This window comes from Aphelocoma coerulescens, chromosome 3 (genome assembly GCF_041296385.1).
Source record: "Aphelocoma coerulescens isolate FSJ_1873_10779 chromosome 3, UR_Acoe_1.0, whole genome shotgun sequence".
NCBI classification, from domain to species: Eukaryota; Metazoa; Chordata; class Aves; order Passeriformes; family Corvidae; genus Aphelocoma; species Aphelocoma coerulescens.
In genome coordinates this window covers 106,664,675-106,679,261 of record NC_091016.1, presented here as the reverse complement: position 1 = coordinate 106,679,261, position 14,587 = coordinate 106,664,675, and the positions used below count along the sequence as shown (strand labels likewise).

The window sequence follows — 14,587 nt, the reverse complement described above, 5'->3', positions numbered from 1 at the left end:
TTCTTCTAAGTGACATTCTGGTGGGTCCATTCTGGTACCTCCTTGCCTGTGCACTCACCTACCCAAAACTGCCACCAGAAAGTCATTCAGGGCAAATCTAACAGATTGTCCTGGCTCAGCAGTCAAAGTTGCAGGCACTCACAGGGGACGGTCCAAGGGTCGTGTATGTGGGTTTTTCAAACCACGGCAGAAATGGAAATTGGCTTGTTGGACTTGCTTCTTCCCATAAAGGTTTCTCTTTCCCTGATCTTTTCTTCCTCATTTTTTTCTCTTTGCTTTCTGTTCTCCCTTCCTCTTCTTACCCCTTCTTTCCCCTTCTCCACTCCCCTCATTGCCTTCCTTCTCTTCTCTCCCGAGGTGCAAGCTGCCGTCCCGCTCAGGGGGTGCCTTCACCCTTTCCCTTCCGAGCACGGGGGAGCAGCAGCCCCGGGCGCGGGCGGACCCCCCGCCCCAGCCCGTGCCCGGCACTGCCCCGCGGTGCGTGCGCAGGGCGGCGCGGAGCCCCGCGCGGGGCGGGCGCCCATCCCTCCGCCGGCCGGGGCGGGCCCACCGCCGTCCCCTCCTCCAAGCCCGCGCCGGGGACGAGATCGCCCCGCCGCCGACCCGAGCGGCAGCCGCGGCCGGGAGCGGAGCGGGCGCGACGCGGATCTGCAGAAGCCCCTCTCCTCCTCCTCCTCGCCCTCCCGCCCGGCAGCATGGCCCGGCGCGAAGCGGTGGCCGCCCCCAGCCTCTGCCTGCTGCTGCTGCTGCTGCTCCGCAGTGGGGGGCTCTTTCCCCCCGCCGCCGCGCAGCCGCCGCCGCCGCCGCAGCGCGGGAGCGTGTGGTGCCCCAGCCGCTGCCTCTGCTTCCGCACCACGGTGCGCTGCATGCATCTGATGCTGGAGAGCGTCCCCGCCGTGTCCCCCCAGACCACCATCCTGTGAGTACCCGGCGGGGGCTGCCGCGGCGGCCCGGGGCAGGGAGGGGGGCGGAGGGAGGGAGGAAGGGAGGGCAGAGGAGAAGGCGGAGGAGGGGATGGATACCTGGGGTGAGAGGCACTGGGGTGGGTGGTGGCGGAGCCTCAGCTCTTTGTCTGCGGTCGGGGGAGGGGGCCGGACCCGCGGCGGTGGCTCTGCCCGAGGGGCCCGGGTGTCCCTGCACTGCTCCGGGGCTGCGCTCGCTGCCCCCGGCCCCGCTGCCCGCTCGGCCCCGCCGTCCGGCCGTGCCCCTGCTCCTGGCCGGCTCTGGCGGCGCGGGGTCGGGGGGGGTCGGAGCGGTGCCTCTGGTTCTGCGGAGCTCATAGAGGTGGATGTTCTGGTTAGCTTGCGGGCGTTTTGTCCCGGCTTAGTCGTCCCTAGGAGGATTTCAGTACTTCCTTAGTATCCTGCTTAAAAGCATATTCAGTCGGCAGGGGGATCGACAGGGACATAGGTGGCACTTTTGCTCAATTCTTAGACATGTTGGGGATACACGAGCAAAACGGGACCTAGACCCTAGGCTTTCTGAAAACTAACCCGACTCAAATTCCTGCAGAGACTTGTGAACATTAGTTAATAACCATTTTTGTAGTTCAGGCACAAATGTGTCAGTTGAAGTGCCCGGCAGTTCCTCTGGTCGCTGTTTTGGGTGGGATTGCATTGCTGTAAAGTTCAGTATTGACAATGATTGATGTTTAGTTCACATTGATTTGACTGAAACAGCTACCTTTCCAGCCATATTTCCCTGCAATAAAGGCAAAGCTCCAAGTGAACATCACACGCTATTTTGTTTCGTGGATTACTGAGAGGAACGGATTTGTTCCATTGACCTGCTTATATGTTACTTGGGCTCAGAAAGCTCTTGGCACCAGCCCTGCCCTTTCCTTGCACACACGCAGCCGTGGAAGCTGAGCAGAGCTCGGCCCTGGGAATTTTCTGCAGGGCCTCCTGTCATAAATTAACTTGTGACTTTGTCAGATATTTTCAAAAGGGTTCTATAAAGCCTTGCTCTGTTTCAGCTTCCAAGTATTATTTAATATGAAGAGTACAGTCATTTAACATTAACTGAGTCCCTCTTTGGCAAGAAGTGAAGGCTTTTGGCAGAATGGGATTAGTCCTGCAGTACTTGTAAACCTTTTAGGGAACAGTACAGGAAGTGGGTGGTTAATGTTTCTTACATTTGAAACAAAGTACATTTACAGAACACTTTTTGCCTTGGGATTACAGGAAACCATGTAAAGCTAGTTTTGTGAATCATCTTAAATGTAAAAAAAAAAAAAAAAATCTTAGAGTGTGGAGTCAAGTCTTAATGGCTTGGTTTCATCTTAAACGTAGAAGGGTCTGCAACAGCAGAAAGTATTAGATTAAACCTCTCCAGGGTGGAGCTCCCCTTACGGTGGGTATTTATAATGTTGCAGTGAGTCAGAGGAGAATGTGTGAACAATGCAAGCATTATACTCATCTAACTCCACTAATATATCAAATTGTCTAGTATCCCAATTCTGAATTATCATTCCGGTACAATGTAAGCTACCATGCTGCAGAAGTAATGCAAAAGAAGTTAAAAATATGTTTTCAGCTTGACAAAGAATGACCATTTTCAAAATATGCCTGCGGATGACCAGCATTCTTCAAAACCTAATGGTGAAAGGTCTTGTAATGATGGTCACTTGTCATCTAGTAATAAGTATTATGCTTTCTGGACAACTGACTGTGGAACTATTATAAATAAAATAGGTAGTAGTATTACATCTGTAAATACTCAGTTACTCTTTCTGCTACAGCTTTGCTGAATGGAAAGGAGCTGGGTCAGAAGATTGTCGGGCAATAGGAGTCTTTGGGACAAAGAACAATGGTACAATTTATTTAGTAATCAATAGTTTGACAGTACCAAACAGACATAAATAGCTTACCTGTTTTATATAAATTGCCTACTTTTAGCTATATGATGTACTTTCAGAATAACTATTGCATATCTGAGGTACTCACTGAATTACTAGACAGTTTATCACTCATTTTTTTAACCTGCCTGCAATGTTGAACTGTAGTTCTACACTGCAGTGTTAAGCGTCACAGAGGTAGCCCATCACCCACAGACTGGTGGGCTTTCTATACTCAAGAACAGTTTCTGTTTTAAGCATGGAAGTAAGCAGTTATTTCATCTCTGGTTTGACTCTCACTGTCACTCTTTCAAGTGGAGTCTGTATATTAAATGTATTTTCTTTAGTAGTGGTGTTGATAGATAATTAAAAATAGTAAATTAATTTCAATCGAACACCTTCCCCTTTAAGGCACAAATTTAGGAAATCCTGCAAAGTGTATTGCTGATAGGTTAAGTCCATTTTTACTGGCATTGATAAATTCCACATTCTCATCTGTTTTATTTCTTATTTACAACATAGATTGACTGTGCAATGTAATTTTGTAAGAAAGCATCACCACAAGTTTTTCCTCATTTATAAGTATTTTGCTGAGTACTGGTTCTGAAAAATGCCCCATTTTGGAAGCTGAGTTGACTTTGCTCTACTTCACATATAATTTGTTGCATGAATTAAAACAGCATGGGGCCCAGACCAATGGTGCAGCCAAGTGTTTTCCCCCACATATCAAAAATGTCTACTCAGGCTTTTTTGAACACTGTACATAACATTGCTAGTTGCTGACCTTGCCAGTGCTACTCCTGGCTGTACATTTTCTCACTCTCTCTTGCTTCTCCCACTTTCTGGCACTTCCCCCTTCCCTGCTGCAATCTGGGATCCGTGGTGTTACAGTGGGGATACTGCAACACGTGTATCAGACAACGAGGCCCGTGGAAAAGAAATATATATGGACTGATTCTTGATAGATGTTTCAGAGAGATGTTTATTTCTCCAGCCACATGGATGGCTGAGGATCTGCCAAGGAACTGCTCAATCACAGGACCCGAGGGTCCTTGCCCACGCAGGGGAACACAAAACAACCAATGGGGAACGAGGCTGACCAGGGGCAGGGAAACCCCGTGTCTCCCCCCCAGGGCCCCTCTCCCAGGGCTACATGGCAGGGGGGAAGGGACCCCAACACTTCACCCATTTATTTTTAACAAAAAGAGATTTAAAACTTAACATTGAAAACAACTGGATAAACATAACAGGAACAGCTTCAAAACAAAACAAGCCGCCCTCCTGAGTCTTTAAATGTCCAAACAGATTCTCTGGAACATCTTAAGGCTGACAGAAGGCAGACAGGACTCTCTGAGCATGCTTTGTGGGGAAACTGAGGCAGGAGAGGGTTTCTTCCATTTGTACCTGTTGGAACTCTAAACAACAATAGTTAATTTCTTCCCTCCCCCTCTTCATCCCCCACTCGGCATTGGAAAGGGATTTTTGGGGAAACAATTGTCAAAGGCATGGTTTTGTGAGGGAAACCATGGGTGAAAAAACAGATTGGGAATACACTCAGGGTAATAGGATATAGGATAAAAGGGAAAGGTGGGATTAGGAAATAGAGACTGTAGGGACTGTTTATAATGAGGATATTGTCTAACATGACTACGATTTTTAGCATATATACTGCCTTTTACAGAAACACCATCAGGTCCAGTGACCTCTGCTGCTTGTAACCCTTTTCTACCTTGCACAATTTTGAGCTCTACTACTTCTCCATCTCCTAAACTTGGGATGTATTTTTCAGGGTTATTCTTTTTAATAGCAGTTTTATGAACGAATATGTCTTCTTGGTTGTCACATCTTGTTATAAAACCATAATTTTGTTTAACATTATACCATTTTACTATTTCTAAAACCTTAGCTACGGTGATTTTTTCCTTTTTCCGAGTGGCTGCTGTTTTCTGTCTCGCTGTGTTTTTGCTTTCTCATTCTCTTTCGCTCTCCCCCGTGTTTGGACTGCCAGGGTTGTCAGTGCTGCCGGGGCCGTCGGGGCTGCTTGTGCCTGTGCGCTCTTCCCGGGGTGGCATTCGGGGCCACGCGGGCCGGGCCGGGCCATTCAGCTCCCTGTGCGCCGTCTCCTCTGCTCTCAGCTGCGCTGCCGCTGCCTGGCACCATGCCCACATCTTGGCTGGGCCCCCGAGCGACAACCCCCCCGCGCCCTGCTCCAGTGTGCGTTTTGGCTGGGCACGGCTCCGCCCCACCGCCACTGCCGCCCGCACGCCGCTCCTCTCACGGGGCTCGCTCCACCACGCGCTGCGCGGGGCCGGGCGGGCACCGCCGGATCGCGCTGCTCCTGCCGTGCCTGGCTCCGCTGCCGACACTGCAGCTCGTGTCGCTCCGCCTGTGCGCGGGAACTGCCTCGCTGCTGCTCGGAGAGTGCTCGGTCCATGTGGCCGAGGCCGCACAATCCCCAAGGAGGCAGATTTCCCTTCGCCAGGACACAGCTGACGTTACTCAACAGTCTTGGTAATTAAATAATTTTCACAAAAATATTCTTCCATCGGCATATATTTTGACTCAGAAATTAACTGTGTCCAAACAGTCTTCCAAAAGTCTTTGGTAAGAATCAAATCCCAAGAAATGTAGAAAAAGTTCTTAAACAACCATGAAAGGAAATGTTTCAGTTCCTTTTGAGCTTGAATTAAGCGAAAATTTACAAATCACTGTTCAAGAATCTTTTCAAGTTTAAGATAAATGTCCATATGCAGCTCTGAGAGCCATGAGTCTTTCCATGGTTCCTCCATAATTTAGAGATGGAACAGCAAAACGAAAACAAGATGAGAAATCCAGAGTTTCCTCACAAATCACAGTCGCTGTCCTTAGGGATCAGTGTCTTGCCAGCATTTCCTCACCATCTGTTACAGTGGGCATACTGCAACACGTGGATCAGACAACGAGGCCCGTGGAAAAGAAATATATATGGACCAATTCTTGATAGATGTTTCAGAGATGTTTATTTCTCCAGCCACATGGCTGGAGCTCTGCTGAGGAACTGCTCAATCACAGGACCCGAGGGTCCTTGCCCGTGCAGGGGAACACAAAACCAATGGGGAACGAGGCTGACCAGGGGCAGGGAAACCCCGTGTCTCCCCCCCAGGGCCCCTCTCACAGGGCTACATGGCAGGGGGAAGGGACCCCAACACCATGATTTAGATTGCTTCTGCGGGGTGGATTCTGCCAGCTTTGAAAGAGCTCATAAGCATGTGGTCTCAGCCAACGTGAGATTGTTACCTGGGTAATTTGTTGGATTAGGACCAACATCCCAGTCCTGTGCTGACTTCCCTTAAAAATGGAGACCCATGTCCAAAGTGGTTTGAAAAACTACTTCACGCCATAAGTACAATCATGGAAATTTCATTTCATCTCTGACTAAATATAGAGTGCTTATATTCACAGAAATTGCTGAAACATATTTATATTAAACCATTCAAACAGTTGAGGAATTTAAAATTCTGGGTATGCCCTCTTGCTGTCTCCTCTTCCCATAATTGTATCCTGTCTTACATTTTTTAGGGGATTTCTGTGTTCTACAGCAATTTCTTGTATGTGATGTAGGTAATTCTGACAGGAGACCTTTGAATATTGATGAAATATGTTCCTATTTGTATCTAAACGCAATCCAAATCCAAACCTATCTACAGGACTAGTTACACATACTCAGACCAATACTGAAATTTGTTCGCAGTTTTTCTTGGCAGCACCTCATTGCTCTCTTATTTCTTGCTAGCTGTACAAACAAAATTGTATTCACTGCATTTGTGTCTAACTGTCTGAAAAAGAAACTAATGTTCTGTTAATAGCAAAAAAGGTAAAAATTGACAAAAATATTTGTTATGAAAGAAAGTGGGACTTGATTTGCACTGAGAATGACATGCAAATTATTGAGAAGAATTTATTTTTCAATAAGTCATTTTGTATTTGCTATGTGTGATTATTACTTTGGGTCGCCTGGATGTCTGCTATGAATAAAAAACCTTTTCAACATGCAAGTATAATTTTAAGTGATCAAACCTTAATAAGACTTCTTAAACTGCAGTCATTCCAGCTGAACAGCTCTTGAAGATAGGCTCTGAAATGAAATTGAAGGGAACAGTCTGTGTTGCTCGTTACTACTTTTGTTACATAATTGTAACATATTCTCAACATTGGATAGTTTAGGGTGTGTACTTTTTAATTTACTCATTTATCAATGTATTTCAATTTCTGGTTTGTAGTGTAAATTTCAGAGGGAAAGGGGGAAGTGTTAGTCATTTGATTTTATGGTGACTTTCTAGAGAGCTGAGTAAGAAGTACTTACATTTTTTTCATCTCTCCATAAGAACTTTTGGTGGAATCTAATGTACGTTCATAATGCTAGTGAAAACCATTATTGATGCTTCCCAAGAGCATCTGTCTTAATACAATTAAAAAACCCACAACACTAAATTACACAAATCACACATCTGTTTGGAGAATATGTGAATCACTAAAGAGGTAGGGGTAATGGAAATGTAATGACATTTTGCATTTCATTGTTGATTTGTGCTAACATTATACCTCTTAGCAGAGGCATTTAGGAAAATGAAATGGCTGATATGTATGGAGACTGTCAGTGCAGGAGTCTCTGGGCTGTCATAGCAGAAATCTTACTGCACACTGCAGATCTGCTGTTTGAAATGATGCATTTTCAGCCGGCAAACAGCCATCCCATTTTCATCTGAAAAATAAAAGGTCCTTGTGTCTGATTAGATCTTTGAAACCCTTTTAGAAAAATTCAAGTAGATTAAAATTAAGACAAAATAAATCTACCTCATCACTGTGAAGGGCAAAGGATTGCAGTCTCAAATGTGGACAGTGAGTAAACTTGATCGCTTCATGGGTGAACATCAATTTGCATGCAGGAATTAGTCAAGAAATATGACACCAGAAGATTTAATTCAAGATGCAGGGATTTGTACATACTTAATGTTAAAAAAAGAAGTACAGATATAAGATTTATTTGAAGGGTTTGAAAATAACTTAATACTGACACAGATATTGACAGACTCCTGGCTGGGCAGCAAACTGCATTTGATGCCAGTGATGATTTGCTTGAATGACACAGAACAGTGGGTAAAGCACAAGATTATTTCAATAAAAATTATCTTCTGTCTTCCTTTATAGAAATTTTATGAACAACTGAAGAATTCAATTGGAGATTAAAAGACCTATATTTAGATCTCCATACACACGAGTTTACAGCTGTATTTGGTTTGTGAACTTCCCTTCTAATGAGTAGCAACTCTGCCAGTACAGTTCATAGTGCCTTGAGCAGAATTCAGGTCACTCAAAAAGGGACACCTTTATTTGAAAAAACAATTTCTAGGCTCAGAATACCTTCCCCAAAAGGGCCCAGGTCCCAACTGGGCCTGTGCCACAGCTGCTTGCCCTCAACAGATGTTTCAGATAGTCTAGGACATCTAACCTCCAGCAGGCACCCGCTTGTCAGACAACTGAATTAAGTAGCTGGTTGGGCAGTTTATTAATTTATTTGTTCCTTCTCCAGCATAAATGTGTTGACTAGTCTGTTGACAGTAAAAGGAGATTAAATGCCTGTATGTAGATGTTGATATTTGTCTAAACCAAAGTTTAAAGTATTCTTCAGATGAGAATGCTTTAGTAGAATTTTCAACAGAAAGAAACTACTTGCAAAGAGTAGTCAAAGGAGTCATAAACAATTAAAAAAAATTAACTTTCAAAATACATAAATTGTTGCTAAAAGGAGAGTATTTTCTCTCTATTAAGCCCCATCCTGTGTTCCAACAAATCAAGTGGATACTGCAAAAGATACCAATTCTCCCCAGCAAAGCAGCTGTGGAGGGTGTGGAGGATGTAAAGCCTGCTAAAGCCATTCCCAGGCAGTCTGGTTGTACTGCTGATGGAATGAGCCAGGACCAAGGCATGAGTTGTTAAGGAGACATTTGCAGAGCTTGCAGAATGTGTTTGGTTGTTAGCAGGGGGCAGAAGGGCACAGCATTGATAGTGTTTGACATTTACTGGGAGACGGGAGGCAAAGCTGCTGAGGGCTGCAACAGAAGGCCCAAATGAGCCTTCGCTTCGAGTCACCGGAGTCACTGGTGGGAAGATATTTTTGTCATCTCGGCAGTATGTTAGCCCTCATCAAATTCTTTGCTGAAGAATTGGGAAACATATGCAACAACATCATACCCATCATTTCCTGCAAGGAGCTTACTGTACACTTAACACACTGTCATTGGAGGAATACATTGTCATATATTACAGTGAATAAATACAATTTCTGGTTTTCATCTTGTTTTACTAAGATGTTGTCGCGGGTTGGGTTTATAACCGGGCGGAAACACCAATTTAGTGTAGTGGTTTGGTCTAAAATACTCATTACTGTTTATCTTCTGTGAGATAAGAATTAGGAGAAATGCAAAGCAGGCACCAACTTGAATGAATATAAAGAAGTTTATTAACAGACCTAAAAGAAGAAAAGAAAAAAAATTATACCACCTTTAGAACTCTCCTCCTCCCCCCACCTTCCTCCCTTCTCCCACTGACAATGTAAAGACAACCCTTAAGATGTTCAGTCTGTTTACCACTTCCATAATAACCTTGTTCAGTCCATTTAGAAAGAGAAGTCTCTTTTTGCTCGTGCTATGAAAACAGTATCACACCGAGACAGCCACCCACTTCCAAATATTGTTCAGTCCATTTAGGAAGAGGAGTTTCTCTGCTTGCGATGTGAGTCCCTTCCCCCGACTTGCAGCTTTTCCCGCAACTGCTTTCGAGGGTCCACTCTTGAAGTTTTTCGGGGTACAATTTTAAGGTTGAGCTGTTCAGAAAAAAAACAGAGGCCCTTCTCCTTCCCTGGGAGCAAAGGGTCATCTTCATCTTTGAGACTATCACTGGAAGCATCTCTAGGAATTGAGGTTTTTCTCCTTTCCTCTTTGGAGCAAAAGTCCTCATCTGGTTCATCTGGTTCATCTGGTTCATCTCTCTCTGTCCAAACTTCTCATGAAATTACAGCTGCGGCAGCATCTGCCTATTGCTTATGAGTTGAACACTCCACCCCCCATATCTTCATGAAATTACAACAGGATACTCTGATATATCATAGCTTCACAACAGACTTTCAGCTTTAAGCATCTCCTCTCTCTCTTCCCTCAGGTTTTCAGCTCTTCACAGCAATAAAAGGGTTAATCTCACCTCGGCCTTACAGCTGGAATGTGGCTTATCGCAGTTGGTCACCTGACCTCTGCCGGACAGAGGTGCCGCTTTGCTGAATCTCGGCCGCAGTGGAGAGGGGGGGGGTTCCGAGCCGCTCCGGCTGCCCACGGCAAGGCAGTGGGGGGGGGGTTCCACAGCTGGAACAGGCCCATGGCTCCAGGCTGGCCGTGGCCCGGCCCGGCCTGGCCCAAGCAGGGCCTGGCCGGGCCTGCTGGCCCCTGCACGGGGCCTGCAGCCACCTGTCCCAGCGCCGGAAACGAGAGAGAGCTTGGGGGGGGAGTTTGTCTATTCTTAAGTGTGTATCACAGAGGCGGTCACAACTTTAAGTGGCTTAAAGAATTGTCCATATTCAAACTGGCCAGCTGATAGGTTCTATCAGGTCCCAGAGGAAGCTGTAAGCACCCCTTAGCAAGGATATCCCTTCCGGGACTATGCTTGCTAACCTATGACATTCTCCACCCCTCGCCTCTGTGAAGACACATTTAAGAATTATTATCAAAATTACATTCAACTTCTGCTATATTCCACCCCTAGGTAGTTCAGTACAATTACAATATAAGTTTCTCACTATCATGCTACTTAACTTATGACCTAATACTTGCTTTGCCCAGTATTCCTCCTAATTAAGCTTTATCTCACAGATCTCATCAATTGCCCGCATTCTCCACCATTTTGTCGCGGGTTGGGTTTATAACCGGGCGGAAACACCAATTTAGTGTAGTGGTTTGGTCTAAAATACTCATTACTGTTTATCTTCTGTGAGATAAGAATTAGGAGAAATGCAAAGCAGGCACCAACTTGAATGAATATAAAGAAGTTTATTAACAGACCTAAAAGAAGAAAAGAAAAAAAATTATACCACCTTTAGAACTCTCCTCCTCCCCCCACCTTCCTCCCTTCTCCCACTGACAATGTAAAGACAACCCTTAAGATGTTCAGTCTGTTTACCACTTCCATAATAACCTTGTTCAGTCCATTTAGAAAGAGAAGTCTCTTTTTGCTCGTGCTATGAAAACAGTATCACACCGAGACAGCCACCCACTTCCAAATATTGTTCAGTCCATTTAGGAAGAGGAGTTTCTCTGCTTGCGATGTGAGTCCCTTCCCCCGACTTGCAGCTTTTCCCGCAACTGCTTTCGAGGGTCCACTCTTGAAGTTTTTCGGGGTACAATTTTAAGGTTGAGCTGTTCAGAAAAAAAACAGAGGCCCTTCTCCTTCCCTGGGAGCAAAGGGTCATCTTCATCTTTGAGACTATCACTGGAAGCATCTCTAGGAATTGAGGTTTTTCTCCTTTCCTCTTTGGAGCAAAAGTCCTCATCTGGTTCATCTGGTTCATCTGGTTCATCTCTCTCTGTCCAAACTTCTCATGAAATTACAGCTGCGGCAGCATCTGCCTATTGCTTATGAGTTGAACACTCCACCCCCCATATCTTCATGAAATTACAACAGGATACTCTGATATATCATAGCTTCACAACAGACTTTCAGCTTTAAGCATCTCCTCTCTCTCTTCCCTCAGGTTTTCAGCTCTTCACAGCAATAAAAGGGTTAATCTCACCTCGGCCTTACAGCTGGAATGTGGCTTATCGCAGTTGGTCACCTGACCTCTGCCGGACAGAGGTGCCGCTTTGCTGAATCTCGGCCGCAGTGGAGAGGGGGGGGGTTCCGAGCCGCTCCGGCTGCCCACGGCAAGGCAGTGGGGGGGGGGTTCCACAGCTGGAACAGGCCCATGGCTCCAGGCTGGCCGTGGCCCGGCCCGGCCTGGCCCAAGCAGGGCCTGGCCGGGCCTGCTGGCCCCTGCACGGGGCCTGCAGCCACCTGTGCCAGCGCCGGAAACGAGAGAGAGCTTGGGGGGGGAGTTTGTCTATTCTTAAGTGTGTATCACAGAGGCGGTCACAACTTTAAGTGGCTTAAAGAATTGTCCATATTCAAACTGGCCAGCTGATAGGTTCTATCAGGTCCCAGAGGAAGCTGTAAGCACCCCTTAGCAAGGATATCCCTTCCGGGACTATGCTTGCTAACCTATGACAGATGTATTTTTGAGCAGTAAATATTTAACATTTGAGTGTTAAAATGCTAAATATGTGTTTATTCACAGAAAGATACCATTAATAAGTAAACCCAAATATCTGTTTGACCTCATATCTGTTCTTTGAGGGTGACTGAAATGGCAGCTTGTGAACAAGTAGACAGTATAGAGCAGCATATAGTAGTTTATACCTATAATAATTTGCAGATATGGATTTTTGGGGCTAAAGATATTTCCATATTTTACATAGATCTTGATGGATCACTCCTCCACAAATTGTTTAACCTCTTTTTTCAACTAATTTGGCTGTTAAGTTACACTCATAACTTTCAGTGACAAGGAGTACTACACAAACTACATGGTGGAAATTGCTCTCTTCTCTTTGAAGCCTGAAAGTTGTTAGCTTCACTTAGTGTCACCCATTTCTTCTATTGGAAGAGACAGTGACTACTTGAACCCTCTCTATCATTCCAATGCCAGCCATTATTTTATGATCTTTCATCCTAAGTTTCTTCATTCCTTTCTTTTTAAGGTTGGAGTCTTCTCAGTGAACGGTTGGTACTCTTAATCTCTCATCATCTGGACTATTACTTCCCCATTCTGCTGTGTTTTGAGGTGAGGGAATCTTAACTTTGCCCAGTATTTGTATGGACAAATCTGGTATGAGGGCTAACTGGGCATTTATAGGACAGCATTAGGATGGTGTCTGTTTTTATTTTCTCTTACTTTCCTAATTATTCCTAACATGATATTTCCTCCTCTTGGAGTGTTGTTTTTTGTTTTTGTTTTGTTTTTTTTTTTTCCACGGACCAATCAAGGGTAGCTTAAGATCCTGTCTGCAAGTAGTAATGATCACTTCTAGGCCTGCCATTTTATTTGTAAAGTTTGGTTTTCTACATATACATTATTTTGTATTACTACATGCATTAGGTCTGCATTTTAATTGACATTCATGGACTGTTGACAGGTCTTTTTGCTGTTCTTCCTAGTCAGACTTTTTTAAAATAGATTAATATTGTAAGAAAAACTTTGTTCATTCTGTGGTTCATCACTCTTCCATTTAGGAATAAACTGAACAATGCAGAACTCAACACAGCTCTCTGTGAAACTCTACTGGTGACTTTTCCCAACGATGAAAATTCTCCATTTACTACAAATATATCTTCATATGCTCATCTGGACTGTGTGGAATATTTGCTTCACAGCTGTTTCAGAAGTTTCTCTTCTAATTCCCAAAGCTTTGGGAGTGTGGACTGTTGTCAGCAGAAGTTTTTTGTTTGTTTTATAAAGCTATAAGGTTTATGCAGATCAGTGGATTGCTTGGTGGTGTTGTCTACATCCCCAGTTCAAAATCTCAGTTTTAAACATTTTTCTGTCTTTCTGATTCTGTTTAACAGAGAGCTTCTGTGCCTCTGCTGTTACTCAGCTTTCCCAAACAACAGCATAATTAAAAAATGATGAGTTAAATGAATTTTCAGCATTACTTTGGGGAATTTAGGGGCATGAGGGACACTGAATAAGAAATTTTTGTATAGCAGAGACAAACACGGGATTACTCATTGGAAAGAGTAGGAAATGGATGCTTGGACATGAGTAAATATATTCTTTCTCTCCTAATTCCCAAAGGCAGCTGGTGGAAAAAAAACAGGGAGATGCCTATCCTTACATCATCAGCAGAGTCTGGATCTGAAACACAGGGAGAGGACTGTCTCACCTAAAACTGTGGTAAACATGTGTCTAAGAGAAAAAATATGATTAATAAATATTCTAACCTCCTCTGTTTTCTGAATAGCCCCTACTTCTCTCCCAGGTAAGGACAGTGCTCATTAGAGATGACATGGGGATGTCATTAGCCAGCAGAAAACTTCGTCATTTAGGTATTAAATAAATGTTAGGCTTCTCACGTGTACTTATGGATTGCCTTACAAGTAAGCTAAATTTAAATTAAAAGGTTGAAAGTCTAGCAGAAAAGAAAACTACGAAATACAGCCAGTAAAGAACAGAGCTTGGCATTAAGATAGAAGGAGATGGCAGAAAGAAACCAACATAATAGAAGAAATTGATATTACTACTATGACATGAAAAAATAGCAGACAGCTATTCAGGAAATAAGAAAAGAAGAAGAGAAATAGTGCATTATGTTTAAAATTGCCTTTTTTTTTTTTTTAATTATGAAATGGCCTTTACAGGAATATTTTACTGTGTGTAATGGGTAAAATGAAAATGCTAGATTAATGTTTTGAGACTCCAATTCTATTTTTAACAACTGAAAAGCAAACTAAATTTTCATCCATCTTGATTCATGTTTTAGAATGGTATTTTTTCAATTATTTCTTTTTGGACTCAAATTTCTGAGACTTTCAAATCTTACTGTAGTTTGTTTACAGTATTTTGTGATCAAATATTTTGTACACTCTAGATCTCATCTTGCAGAACTTACTCATAGCTTTGTATACAAGAGTAAT

At 44.1% G+C, this 14,587-nt stretch overlaps 1 protein-coding gene and 1 long non-coding RNA gene across 3 annotated transcripts in view; both read left to right on the top strand.

Moving 5' to 3' along the window:
• The first annotated feature begins 608 nt into the window (after positions 1-608).
• Positions 609-14,587, top strand: part of PXDN (peroxidasin) — a 90,637-nt gene continuing 76,658 nt past the window's right edge. For both annotated transcript variants that reach the window (XM_069011513.1, XM_069011512.1), the window contains exon 1: positions 609-919. In XM_069011513.1, coding sequence (XP_068867614.1) covers positions 696-919 — 224 coding nt within the window. In that variant the 5' untranslated portion in view covers positions 609-695. The remainder of the gene's footprint in view (positions 920-14,587) is intronic.
• LOC138108612 (uncharacterized) lies at positions 9,195-13,898 on the top strand. Its single transcript, XR_011150030.1, has 2 exons — positions 9,195-12,737; positions 13,187-13,898. It is a non-coding gene; the product is annotated as an uncharacterized lncRNA (long non-coding RNA).